This window comes from Convolutriloba macropyga, chromosome 1 (assembly GCF_964194025.1).
Source record: "Convolutriloba macropyga chromosome 1, txConMacr16.3, whole genome shotgun sequence".
NCBI classification, from domain to species: Eukaryota; Metazoa; Xenacoelomorpha; order Acoela; family Convolutidae; genus Convolutriloba; species Convolutriloba macropyga.
The window spans coordinates 17,955,695-17,970,692 of record NC_134468.1 but is presented as its reverse complement, the minus strand read 5'-3'; the positions used below and the strand labels follow the sequence as shown (position 1 = coordinate 17,970,692).

General features: G+C 37.7%; 2 protein-coding genes across 2 annotated transcripts in view; both read left to right on the top strand.

The window, feature by feature from the left end:
• The window catches only part of LOC142335955 (cyclin-dependent-like kinase 5), a 52,580-nt gene that overhangs the window by 15,913 nt on the left and 21,669 nt on the right, over positions 1 to 14,998 (top strand). The window lies entirely within an intron of this gene.
• On the top strand, positions 751 to 3,027 carry LOC142334572 (uncharacterized). Its single transcript, XM_075382747.1, has one exon. It carries the CDS (start codon positions 751 to 753, stop codon positions 3,025 to 3,027), a length of 2,277 nt encoding a protein of 758 aa, XP_075238862.1.

Sequence of the window (14,998 nt, the reverse complement as noted above, 5' to 3'; positions counted from 1 at the left end):
GTCAAACTACGGTAAAAACTTCAACCATACAACGTCTCAGCTTTCGTCAACAACCAGTAACACGCCAAATACCAACAACAGAAGGGGATACAATCAAAACAGTTTCAACCCTCGTAATCCAAGCTATGGAAACAACATCTCGCATCAAACTGCCAATCAGCAGCACATCAATCCCCAGCAAACTAATGACAGAAGTAACACTCACTTTCAATCAGTGACTAGCAACGAACTGAATTATGATTCATCAAAACTTCCACGGGTGCAAAACCACACTTGTAGCAGAAATCGGGAACCCACATGGGTCAGAGCTTTTATTCAACTACAGGCAATACCAGTCACGCTCTTCTACAAAGACTTCAACATAGAGACCTATGCACTTTTGGACAGTGGAAGTGATAATACACAGATCACACAAAACATTGCAGACAAGATAACCCAAGAATCTTTGACTCAATCACAAAACAATTCTACATGGATGACTTCATTCAAACATTCTCAACAGAGGAAGAGGCAGCAAAAACAGCGACTGAGCTGAAACATGTTCTCAAAACAGGGGGATTCAACCTCACCAAGTTTCTCAGCAATAACCCTGCTGTGCTGGAAAAGATTCCAGAGGAAGACAGAATTGGAGTTCTAAAGTTACAAAGGATACTTGGTCAAACATGGAACCCTGAATCCGATCAACTTCTTTTTGCGAAACCCAAACTGAGCTATGAAAGAGAGAATATCACACAGAGAAAGCTTCTCTCAATGGCTGCTTCTTTGTTTGATCCCATTGGAATAATCTCGCCTTTTGCAATTCGACTGAGATGCATCTTGCAAAAAGTCGTCAAACAAGGACACAATTGGGACCAGCTACTATCAAAGGAACATTACGACGAAATTCAGCAATGGATGGAAGACTTCGAGAATATGCCTTCAATTCAAATCCCCAGATGTTTAGTTCCCAACGTCGATGGAACTCACGAGTTGCACACCTTCACAGACGCTTCACTTTCAGCAGTATCAGCAGCGGTGTACCTGAGGACAATCTCCGCTGACGGCTCAATAGCTACCCACTACGTCATCAGCAAGTCCAAGGTGGCACCAATCAAACAGATGAGCATTCCCAAATTGGAGCTCGAAGCAGCTACACTGGGAGCAGAACTAGCAGGCTTCTGTGAGACCGAGATGACAATAGATGTGAAGAGCAAAAAATTTTGGACCGACAGCACAGCAGTACTCAGCTGGATCAAATCAAAGGATCGACAGAAGGTGTACATCGCAAATAGGCTCAACAAAATTGCTGAGAACTCAAATAAAGACGACTGGCGACACGTACCAGGAAAAATGAACCCGGCTGATCATGGTACCAGAGGTCTAGCTCCATGCGATCTTCAAAAATTGTGGATAACAGCACCTTCTTTCCTGATCAAACCTGAGAGCGAGTGGACATTCTCCGGTGACAAAACAGCTCAAACATACGCCACTCAAGTTGATGTCAAGAACAGTGATACACCGTTGGTAGATCCAAACAGATTTTCAAATTGGCCTAGACTCCTTGGCACACTTAGAACAGTGTTTCGAGCAGTGCGCGTACTGAAGAGGTTGATCAAACGCGACATACCTTGCGACTTGGACGACTTCGCGGCTGACGAAAACAAGGCTCGGAGCTTTCTCTTGAGGATATCTCAGTCCACACACTTCAAGGACACAGTTTCTCGACTTCAAAGTGGACTACCCCTAGACAAGAAGGACAAACTATTACCATATACACCCTTTCTGGATAGCGACGGACTACTCAGGGTTGAGGGACGAATTCAAAAATCTGGATTGCCTTTTCAGAGCAAACATCCGGTGATACTCCACAGCAAGTGCAGAGTTGCCAAACTGCTTATTGAGAAAGCACATCACGACTGCGGGCACCATGGAATTGAACATGTTCGTGCACATATCCAAGCAACGTTCATGATAGTTGGAATCCGCAGAGCTCTAAGAACTTTAGGGAAGTACTGCTTCATCTGCAAACGCTGGCGAGCAGACAATGTCAGACCGAAGATGGCTCCTCTACCAAAATTTCGCTTTCCGGAGCACTCCAAACTCTACCCATTTGTGAATACTGGAATGGACATGTTCGGTCCCTTTCACATTGAAAAATCCAGAACCCAGACAGAACTCAATTATGTCTGCATGTTTACATGCTTGGTCACACGAGCAGTACACTTGGAAGTTTGTGAGGACCTCTCTACTGACTGTCTACTAATGGCTATTCGACGTTTTGTATCCAGACGAGGATACCCTGATGTCATTGTTTCGGACAACGGGAAAAACTTTGTTGGAGCTTACCAGGCAATGAAACTCAATTTTCAGGAAAACTACAAACCAGACAACAATTACATACGTCTCCAGCTGGCCCAACAGAACATCCAGTGGACGTTCAACCCACCTCTGGCACCGCACTTCGAAGGGGTTTGGGAACGACTTATCCAGTCGGCTAAACGAAGCCTACTTGTTTTCCTCGGAAGCCGCCGACTAAACTTTTCAGTCTTCCATACAGTCGTAGCGGAGGCAGAAGGAATTCTTAATTCACGCCCACTGACGCATGTTGGGAGCACTTTGACTGACGAGGAACCATTAACACCGAATCATTTCCTGATGAGAAGACGACACTTCTGCCTAAAACCTCTGGCAAACAACAGAACCCGGTTTTCAATTAAAGACTTCAAGGAGTCACAGACCCTTTTGGACCACTATTGGTCTCGTCTTCTCAAAGAATTTGTAACGGAACTTAACAGACGGACAAAATGGCAGCAGGCCAACGCTGAGCTCAAGGAAGACGATGTTGTTTGGCTCTACAAAGATTTTACACCCCGAGGAATTTGGCCCATTGGTCGGATCGTCAAAGCACATGTGAGTAGAGATGGAGTGGCAAGAAGCTTCGACATCAAGACCAGTACTGGCATGGTGCAACGTCCCGCAGTGAGATTGGGCAAGGTGTTTGAAACTGACAATAATTCTTCTTCTTCGTTGGCCGCGGAGGGAGAATGAATACTCCTTCAATGATGTCAAATTGATGCATAAAACTCACTTAAGCGGAAACTATTGAGGCAGTAAATTTGAATTTCTGATGTCAATTATTTTGTTCTTTTCTGATAAATTTATTTGCTAAGTTTTGTTGTTGCTTGCCGGAGTGTAAACGGTCCGTAACCGTTTAGCCCCCCAATCCTTCCCCTTGTTATTTAGTTCAAATTTGTTGAGTTCATATTCATAATCGCTGTAAAAGTCATATCTTTAACTTTGATTTTTCATGACTTTCAATGCCAAACCTTTTTACTCATTATCATACATGAGTTTCATCGTGCCACACTTAACTTTGATAGTAAATGCGGGTATAAACCACACCTTTGTAAGCTATTATTTAACAAGCATACAAGCTTATAGAATAACATACAGCAAAATAAACTCTTGAGAACCAGTCGTTGTCTCTGAAAGCGGATCAGACTAAAGAAAAGATAACAGTATGTTCTCTTCATTATTGCTAACTCTTTCTGATTATTGGTGAACTTTGTGTTAACGACCTTAGTTGTTAAATAGCTGAATTCGACAGCAGTTAACAGTTGCATCATATAGAGATCTGTAAGGTTGTCAAATAAAATCAGAGAATCACAACTGACCGTGATTTTGAATTCGATGAGGAATATGAAGCAGGAACGGAAATCGATAACAATTTTTTTCAATCGAATTGTCATGGAAAGTTTTGGTTTTCGTCACTCTAGGAGCAACAAGTACATTAATTTAATGAAACATGGAAGTACAGTAGATCTCATCAAGTGTGCGTTTTTATAAATTTTGGTGATATGTAGGTGAAAAAAAGGTTTCTTCCTAAGATTTTGCGCATAAACGGGGGATTCAAGTTTGATGAATTTGCTTTAGAATTCGCTAGAGGTGTAATTGGAATGCTCTTTGTTTTCTGTTCTGGCCCCAGACATCAGAGTTTGCGTAATAATGTTTTCCCAGCAAAATACGGCAATTAGTGCCAATTTTTCGATGGATGACTTGTAGTAAAATGTCTTTGAGTATTTTTAATGGACATCTTTATGTCCATGATTAGCTGTTTTACTGGTTGTTTTATGATGAAATATGGCTGTTAGGTTGTAAAGGGTGTACAGAAGCTGCAAAGGGTGTTCGAAGGCTTAGCTCTTGAAACGTTTAAGCAGGTATAAACTGTATCAAGTTATTTACTAAACTGTTCGACAAGAAGTTCCATTGCGCTGGCAGAGGAATCTTTTTACCACAAGCATCGCCTGCCTACATCTACTTTTAATGACCATATCACCGAGTTAGAATTACGCTCTGCAAGATTATGCTGATTTCAAATAGTGACCACGGATTGATTCTGCAAGTCAAATAAATTTGTTCTCAGAACTTTGACCTATTCCTGTTTCTACTTCTGGTGAAACATTTCAATTTTTCTTGCCATTATCTTGGCAGTGCCTGATCCCCGTACCGGCGTCAGAATAAAACTGTAGCCAAATATATGCTGCATCACATGAATTTGACCATATACCTGCACACGCATAAACAAGGCCTGTGATTATGGTATCTCAACCTGTAGCAACGGTAAATTATTGGGTTCGCCATTGCAAGAGCAGCAGTACTAATTTAGATTATTTAGATCTGCATTATCGTTTAAAAGATTGGTGTAAAATTCAATTGAAAGCAAAAGCATGAGGGGAAATTTGATTACACTTAAATGCGGTAACAGTGGAATCATGAATATTAGGTTTTCAATTAAATTTTGAATGTAATTCATTTCTCTGATTAACTTGACAATATGACCTCAGAAAACAGCAACTGGTGCAAATTATTCCATCTCATCTAGGTCCACATGGACATCGGGGCTGAAATCTCATTTCTTTACCTTTGCCATTTATCACAAAATAAAGTTATGGTACCGAGGACGAAGTGTGCGACCGAGACGAGCTCTGACCTGTGTCGCACACCATCCAAGCCGGCAAAGCCGGTAAGCAGACCATCCAAGCCGGCAAAGTCTTACTGATCGCACCAACTTGAATATCACACGAGGGGGTGTCAGACTTACCAGGCTCGCGATCTACTTAGTTCGCGCTCGTGGTGCCAGATCTACTTTGGATCGCTCAGTGGTTCACCCAAACTGACACTTTTAACCAACGAACTAAGATGTAATCATTGGTATGATGAATTGTTTTCAGAAAAATAGACGTCTGAAATTGCCACTTGCAAAACAAAGCAAAATAGTCAGCTGACCAGCTGTTACCAACACTTAGTACTTAATCTGGACTTCCATTTCAATCAAGTAAAATTTGAAAGCATTGGAAACGGCCACAAGGCGATTATTTATTTCATTTTCTTTTAACGGGCTTGGTTGCTTTCACCATGGACCTGATCTCACTTTCCATGCTCTGAAGGAGTGTTTGTGATCACCCTGACCCGAGTGTCATAGACTTTCATTACTGAATCAGTATATTCCAATAGTATATCGACGATTCAGTGCTGAATCAGAGTGACTTAAGGGTACTTTTTTAGCCAAGTATGTTCAGTATAAATCCAGAAGGCATTTTTTTCTGAAAGTAGGATCAACATGATGTTTTGAGTCTTTCATAATGTTCATAGAGTTTTCAGAAAAAAAACGAAATTTTCGAATTCAACTCAAAAAATTTGGTTGAGCATGAAAATTTGGTTGAGCATGAAATTTCCGTAGTGACTATTCCGTACTGAACTGAGCTCAACGGTGTGATGGCCATTCAAATTCATTCGTGGGAGGGAGGGGGCATTTGACGGTGTGATGGCCATTATAATTTAACGAATAAATTAATTAATTTCGTTAAGTTATAAATTATAAACTACAACGCGTTTCCGTTATTTCCATCTCAATTCAACATTCTATTTCGGGGGAACACAGGAAAATTTCAGTATCGAATCAGTGTTGTTATCTTGGCGGTTCTTTGATTGAAGAGAACCATCCTAGTGGAGCTAGCATGGCCGGTCGAATGCATAGACAACTTAGCTCAATTGACAATCGCTCTGGCCATTTCTGGCACGATCTTTACCCTTATACAAAATCTTGTCCAAAACCCCGAAGGCACAGATTGTCTCGATAAATTCAAAACCAAGCGGAGAATTATAATTGGGAGCAATCTTCCCCGTACAGTCAGAATTAGCAGAGGCGCGTCCATAATTGAAACTGGTGGCGGTTTGATTTATTCGGGTTTGGGGTTGGGAATGTTCTTAATGCTGAGTACCCGAGAGAATTTTGAAGTGTCTGTTGAAGTGTTCATTCTATTCCGTATAGGTGTAGTAGCTGGACCCCCCACCGAATAATTGGACCCCCAGTTTCCCAGTTTAAAAATTAACTATTAAATTGGAATTGGCTATTGTATTTTGCCCACCCCGCCCCCTCAATTCGTACCGTACTGAGAGGGGGTATCAAGAGGATGTTATACCGTTCCCAATACTCCTCTCGAACTGAAACAGGTCCTCCAAGTTGGCACTGAACATTTTCCATCATCGCCCATTCGCCCATCGGGGACCGAAACTTCGTACCTGCAGCCATCATGAATGTGGCATTGTCCCATCTAGAGCACAGGTCTTCAGAATATTCGACAGAGATCAAACTAATGTAAATGAATCTATTTAAATAGATAGAATAAATGTTACAACCAGTGCTTTTTCAGATTTGATTGTTTTTGTGTATTAAGAACCCGAAGAACAATTTACTTCCATTTGGCTACTTCAACATCTTCAATTTGGATAATTCCACATTCTCAACCTTTCAACATTCTGAACCTTCCAATATTCTCAACCTTTTCAACATTCTCAACCTCTTTTAACATTCTCAACCTTCACGACATCCTCTCTCAACATTTTCAAGTACAAAATGGCTTCACGAAAAGTGCAGATTGTATCGGCCGACCAAGTACAAATGGCAACTCAACAACTATAACAGCCAGAAGAAGTTGTGAGTGTATATTTTTAATCATCTGATTCGATCTCTGTCGGATCTCTTGAACACATGTGTCGAAGATGGGACAGTGCCGTATTCAAAATGGCGGCAGGTGATGAAGTCTCGGGCAGAGATGGGCAAATGGGTGATGATGGAAATGGTTCCTTACCAACCCTTAGGTCTGCTATCGGTCCAGGAGGACGAGAATATAGCACCCCGAGAAAGTGAAAGAGAACGTACCTCAACAAATTCGTCTCCCCCACTCAGACCCTGTCTCTTGCTCTGACTGCCATCTTGCACTGCCATCACAGTGCCATCGATAGCAGTGCCAGCGATAGCAGTGTACCAGTGTGTACCAGCGATAGCATTGGAAATGAGAAATAATTCTGCATTAAACTTATTAATTCTGCATTAAAGTAATTAATTCTGCATATCCATGTGAATGTGAATAATATCAATTTGTGAATTCCTTTTTAGTTATCCTAATTTTGGCGAATTAATTTTTAAAATTGTCTAACGAATTTTTTCTTCAGGTCTCAGAAAGTAGCCATTTTTTTCAATCTGTTCAGCTCAAAAACAGACAAAAATTCGTAATTTCAATGGTAAATGCAGAATAGAAGTTCATTATGTTCATACTAAGTTCAGAATTTTACTATGAATTTTACCATGAAATGTCTAATAAGTGCCATGATCAGAACTCTGGTCATAGTAAAAATCATAATGGAAATTCTGTGATTCAAAAATGAATTGTTATGACACACAGATCCAGGCAGGGTGCACAAACTCTCGAAGAGCTTTGTTGGCACCATCCGGACACTAGACCAAGCTATGAACAGCCTACACAAACTCTGGACGGCTCTCCGATTAGTTTTTTAAGTCAATAAGTAGTGAGCTGATCAGAAATGGCAGAAATTTAATGGCGGCCAGCCCTGTGTGAAAGGGCCGTGGTTTACCCACGGTACATGTCCCTAGGATTTATTCACCCCTCTATCATTTAACCCCTCTATCATTTCACCCCTCTATCATTTCATACCGCTAATTAGCAGTCGACATTAAAGGCATGTTTTGTCATAATTAAGTGGATAGATTAATCCCACGTTCGGTTGTGATAGTTTCATATCAAGTCCCACGGGCCGCTGAGGCATGGCCATGGCCCGCGAGGCATGGCCAAATGATTTTATTGCTAATTTAAAAATCATTATTTTATAGGGATTAAAATCGGGGTGAAATGATAGTGGGGTTAAAAGATAGAGGGGTTAAATGATACAGGGGTGAATAAATCGGGGTTAAATGATAAGGGTTAAATGAATAGGGGTGAAAAAATGGGACACCGGTTAGAGCTGGCTTGAGTTGCACACTTCATCCTAGGCAGTGCTTGAAACAAAGTGGCTGCTTTCTCTGCATTTTTTCCTTGATGCTTCCAAGTTCTATTCTTCTGAAACGTTTAATTTTCGGGTGATCTAAATGATATCCTCTAGCACAAAGTAAAAGTAAATTACATGCATAGATAAACCTTAATGTCAATACAACCAACTGATTAGATCTTTCGCTCAAGCGCAAAATTTGCTTCTTGTTTTTCTTGTAGACAAGCCTCATCGTAATTCAGTTTTAATAAAGAATAAAATTTAGCTATATTCAAGTTGATAATTTGAAAAATCTTGATGGAATCAATTTTGCTATGCTTTTTGCTTGCAGAGAAAATATTTGAAGTAGTTCTTTCGCTCAGCTCCAATGAGGCGCGTAAAGCATTGAAATCATATCAAATTGGTTAAGACAAGCATGTTCAGCTTTTGAATCAGTTATTTAGAAAGGGACCAAAAATTATTGTTCCAATCATATTTCAATTGATGACAGAAACTAAAAGACGATATCATTTTTTTATGCGAAGACAAGCGAGCCAAATGACCGAGACACAGTCGTAAGACTCACTTCCCAGGCAGAAGCTTAAAAAAGATGCCCATCCTATTTTGTTTTTCACGACAAAAAACTCAAGCTAGTCCCACTCAAACTAGTCCCAATCTGCGGATAATACAAACGTTCAGTTAGCAGAGTGTTGGTAACATTTTTTTAACCTACTCTGCAGTAAATTGATAAGTTACAGCAAATTTGAATCGATTACCACTTATTCAAATGCCTGTGGTAAGAGTAATTGAAAATCATTCGGCATTATTCATCTCACTGTCAATTGTGGATGTAGGTTTCATTGATGCATCGAAACAATTTCTAATCAAAGACGGAATCATTCAAATTAAAAGAAAATAAAATTAATGTGAAAAAAGTTGAGGTTCGGCAAATATTTATTTAAAATTGTATAGGGGAAAAGAGAAATCAGACGCTTTTTTAATTTGAATTAAACTAAGAGTTGCTCTGGGAATCAGAGGGAACAAACTATTACATGCAATTATTTTTAAGCTTTGAATTTTGCTAATTTTTATTGCAAACCTGAATTTATTAGTTATACAAAAGCAGTCTGGATGAAAAAATGGCCACATCTCGATTCTAAAGTCGACACCTGTGTAAAAATGGAGCAACATCATCTCATCGCTCATTGTTTTTGCAAAAAAGAAGCAACAGAAATAACTAATAATCAAAGACAGATTGTAAGAACTACAGACTAAAATGTTGGTTTAAAAATTTTGATCTGTATAAAGCAATAACTACAATCATTGTTTTTTTTTTTCAATTCTGTATAAAAAATTAAAAATAAACAGTACGCAAAAACTAAATTGATGAGAGAAAAGCAAAAATGGGCAAAATCATTCAACAATCTTGCAGAATTGATTTCCACAAATTTTTTTTTCTACAATTTTTTTTTAAAAAACGCATTTAACGATCAAAAGTGGGTAACAACATTTGTGCAGTTTAATAAATATTGACCAGACTTTTTTTATTAAATGCGCAAGAAATGACTGTGCAAACTTTCCTTTTAGACAACTTCAATTTCTATGTTCTCTCAGGAAATCATTTCTTAACAGTTACACATGTTTCTGACAATAAAGACAGTTATTTATAGGTGGGAAATTTAGGCCGCGCCAGCAGCAAATATCGCGACCTAAAGCCAGGGACAAATAACCCGAGACAAGCAACCATAAGAAATTGTAACATCATTGTTAACTGAACCCCAAATCTAAAACAGAATTGTTTCCTACCTTAAACACAATCACTTTTTTGCCGCGTTACGAATACACAACGGAGCCCCAAAAATTAAAACCTGAAACAGTAGACATTTTTCACATTTTCAAAGACGTCTATGGCTTTGAAAAGGTTTTTAAATTGCTTTAATGACTCCAACAGCCGACTGGTCCCTAAAACATTTTAGATCATTATTGCAACATCCCAGAGAAAATAATACTTTTTAATTTCTCAATTACACTCTAAATAAAGTTCAGGTAAAGTTACCTGAAAAAAACACCTGAATTTACTTGAATCGTTCAAGCGATCAGGTTGATCCGCTTTAAAACCACTGCGTTTCCTGTTGTTATGATTTTAAAAACTTTAAAATTTCTTTAAACCGTTACTTTTAAACTTCGCCATTGGTAATCACTTCAGCGACCCCTTAATGGTTCCGAAGATACCTCTTCGAACTAGATACATCAGTAGAGCTGAAGAGTGGGAAAATTTGATGCAAAACTTAGCCGTAACTTTGCAAAATTAAAAACAAAAGCTGGACGCTGCCTAATAAATGTGTTGATATTTGTCCTGAAATTTATTTGTATTGTGCTTTAGTTTAAATTTATTTGAAATTTTTGTTTCACTGCTGAATGCAGTAAAAGTTTTTTTCAGCTAACCACCCTTGAACTTGTTCAGGTGCAAATTTACCTGAAATACAATTCAGGTGTATTTCAGTTGCTTTTACACCTGAAATTCACCTGAACTTCTGATTAACTGAACTTGGTTCAGGTAAATTTAGCTGAACTTTTTTTAGTGTGTGTATTGTAAAGACTAGACAAGGCTGAGCATCTTGAGTAGAAAATAGAGTTTGCCTAGTTCATCTTTTCTTACTGATTTTTTCATCCAACATTAATTCCATTCAACTCATAAAACCACAATTTAAAGTAACTGACCAAAATTAAAATTAAGATGTCACAAAAAGAAGCTTTTGAAGAGAAAACAAGACAGAAACATTCCTTAAGATAGAAGATGAAAACAGTAACAGATTCAACGATATTGCTCTTTTTAGTGCTTCTGCAATGGTGAGAACTGGATTCTTGCCTTCAAAGTAATGGTGGTGAGCGTATGAGGAGAGTGAGGATCAAAAAAAGTTTTGTAGTTGTCAAAAATCAGATTAAAGCAAGTGCCGTAATTTATAGACCAGATGAGAAAATGATCAAAATAAATTACCATAGTTACTAGCCAAAACTGCTGAACACAACGATTTACAGGAACAAATGAGTGAAAGGCAGAACACCAGCTACGCAGCCGCAACGGGTAAATTTTTGATTTTCTCAAATACAATCCAATCATGAGTTTTCTCTATATAATATTTAACAGGTAAATTTTAGTTTTAATAAGCAGCACCTCTCTGCTTCGGAATATAAAATGACGTCAAACTATTTTTAAAAATCACTGGAAAACGCACAACAGCTATATTTCTCAAGGCATACTGGTTTTTTACTGTATTTACTCGCGTAAAATTATGCGCAATCTTAATTTTTGTTAAGGAGGAATTCTTTTTGACCATGCCATAGTTTTAAGTTCACAATATAAGGCTTTTTATATTTATTCGGTAGACTTTTTTATTAAATGCGCAAGAAATGACTGTGCAAACTTTCTTTTTAGACAACTTCAATTTCTATGTTCTCTCAGGAAATCATTTCTTAACAGTTACACATGTTTCTGACAATAAAGACAGTTATATATAGGTGGGAAATTTAGGCCGCGCCAGCAGAAAATCCTGCGACCTAAAGCCAGGGACGAATAACCCGAGACAAGCAACGATAAGAAATTGTAACATCATTGTCAACTGAACCCAAATCTAAAACAGAATTGTTTCTTACCTTAAACACAATCGCTTTTTTGCCGCGTTACGAATACACAACGAAGCCCCAAAAATTCAAACCTGAAACAGTAGACATTTTTCACATTTTCAAAGACGTCTATGACTTTGAAAAGGTTTTTTAAATTGCTTTAATGACTCCAACAGCCGACTGGTCCCTAAAACATTTTAGATCATTATTGCAACATCCCAGAGAAAATAATACTTTTTAATTTCTCAATTACACTCTAAATAAAGTTCAGGTAAAGTTACCTGAAAAAAACACCTGAATTTACTTGAATCGTTCAAGCGATCAGGTTGATCCGCTTTAAAACCACTGCGTTTCCTGTTAATATGTTTTTAAAAACTTTAAAATTCCTTTAAACCGTTACTTTTAAACTTCGCCATTGGTAATCACTTCAGCGACCCCTTAATGGTTCCGTAGATACCTCTTCGAACTGGATACATCAGTAGAGCTGAAGAGTGGGAAAATTTGATGCTAAACTTAGCCGTAACTTTGCAAAATTAAAAACAAAAGCTGGACGCTGCCTAATAAATGTGCTGATATTTGTCCTGAAATTTATTTGTATTGTGCTTTAGTTTAAATTTATTTGAAATTTTTGTTTCTCTGCTGAATGCAGTAAAAGTTTTTTTCAGCTAACCACCCTTGAACTTGTTCAGGTGAAAATTTACCTGAAATACAATTCAGGTGTATTTCAGTTGCTTTTACACCTGAAATTCACCTGAACTTCTGATTACCTGAACTTGGTTCAGGTAAATTTACCTGAACTTTTTTTAGTGTGTGTATTGTAAAGACTAGACAAGGCTGAGCATCTTGAGTAGAAAATAGAGTTTGCCTAGTTCATCTTTTCTTACTGATTTTTTCATCCAACATTAATTCCATTCAACTCATAAAACCACAATTTAAAGTAACTGACCAAAATTAAAATTAAGATGTCACAAAAAGAAGCTTTTGAAGAGAAAACGAGACAGAAACATTCCTTAAGAGAGAAGATGAAAACAGTAACAGATTCAATGATATTGCTCTTTCTAGTGCTTCTGCAATGGTGAGAACTGGATTCTTGCCTTCAAAGTAATGGTGGTGAGCGTATGAGGAGAGTGAGGATCAAAAAAGTTTTGTAGCTGTCAAAAATCAGATTAAAGCAAGTGCCGTAATTTATAGACCAGATGAGAAAATGATCAAAATAAATTAGCATAGTCACTAGCCAAAACTGCTGAACACAACGATTTACAGGAACAAATGAGTGAAAGGCAGAACACCAGCTACGCAGCCGCAACGGGTAAATTTTTGATTTTCTCAAATACAATTCAATCATGAGTTTTCTCTATATAATATTTAACAAGTAAATTTTGGTTTTAATAAGCAGCACCTCTCTGCTTCGGAATATAAAATGACGTCAAACTATTTTTAAAAGTCACTGGAAAACGCATAACAGCTATATTTCTCAAGGCATACTGGTTTTTTACTGTATTTACTCGCGTAAAATTATGCACAATCTTAATTTTTGTTAAGGAGGAATTCTTTTTGACCATGCCATAGTTTTAAGTTCACAATATAAGGCTTTTTATATTTATTCCGTAGACTTTTTCATTAAATGCGCAAGAAATGACTGTGCAAACTTTCCTTTTAGACAACTTCAATTTCTATGTTCTCTCAGGAAATCATTTCTTAACAGTTACACATGTTTCTGATAATAAAGACAGTTATATATAGGTAGAAAATTTAGGCCGCGCCAGCAGAAAATTTTGCGACCTAAAGCCAGGGACAAATAATCCGAGACAAGCAACGATAAGAAATTGTAACATCATTGTCAACTGAACCCCAAATCTAAAATAGAATTGTTTCTTACCTTAAACACAATCGCTTTTTTGCCGCGTTACGAATACACAACGAAGCCCCAAAAATTCAAACCTGAAACAGTAGACATTTTTCACATTTTCAAAGACGTCTATGGCTTTGAAAAGGCTTTTAAATTGCTTTAATGACTCCAACAGCCGACTGGTCCCTAAAACATTTTAGATCATTATTGCAACATCCCAGAGAAAATAATACTTTTTAATTTCTCAATTACACTCTAAATAAATTTCAGGTAAAGTTACCTGAAAAAAACACCTGAATTTATTTGAATCGTTCAAGCGATCAGGTTGATCCGCTTTAAAACCACTGCGTTTCCTGTTGTTATGATTTTAAAAACTTTAAAATTTCTTTAAACCGTTACTTTTAAACTTCGCCCTTGGTAATCACTTCAGCGACCCCTTAATGGTTCCGAAGATACCTCTTCGAACTAGATACATCAGTAGAGCTGAAGAGTGGGAAAATTTGATGCTAAACTTAGCCGTAACTTTGCAAAATTAAAAACAAAAGCTGGACGCTGCCTAATAAATGTGTTGATATTTGTCCTGAAACTTATTTGTATTGTGCTTTAGTTTAAATTTATTTGAAATTTTTGTTTCACTGCTGAATGCAGTAAAAGTTTTTTTCAGCTAACCACCCTTGAACTTGTTCAAGTGAAAATTTACCTGAATTACAATTCAGGTGTATTTCAGTTGCTTTTACACCTGAAATTCACCTGAACTTCTGATTACCTGAACTTGGTTCAGGTAAATTTACCTGAGTTTTTTTAGTGTGTGTATTGTAAAGACTAGACAAGGCTGAGCATCTTGAGTAGAAAATAGAGTTTGCCTAGTTCATCTTTTCTTACTGATTTTTTCATCCAACATTAATTCCATTCAACTCATAAAACCACAATTTAAAGTAACTGACCAAAATTAAAATTAAGATGTCACAAAAAGAAGCTTTTGAAGAGAAAACGAGACAGAAACATTCCTTAAGAGAGAAGATGAAAACAGTAACAGATTCAATGATATTGCTCTTTTTAGTGTTTCTGCAATGGTGAGAACTGGATTCTTGCCTTCAAAGTAATGGTGGTGAGCGTATGAGGAAAGTGAGGATCAAAAAAAGTTTTGTAGCTGTCAAAAATCAGATTAAAGCAAGTGCCGTAATTTATAGACCAGATGAGAAAATGATCAAAATAAATTAC

Excerpts from the sequence above, each read along its gene's own strand:
- LOC142334572 (XM_075382747.1), top strand. The coding sequence starts at position 751 with ATGGCTGCTTCTTTGTTTGATCCCATTGGAATAATCTCGCCTTTTGCA.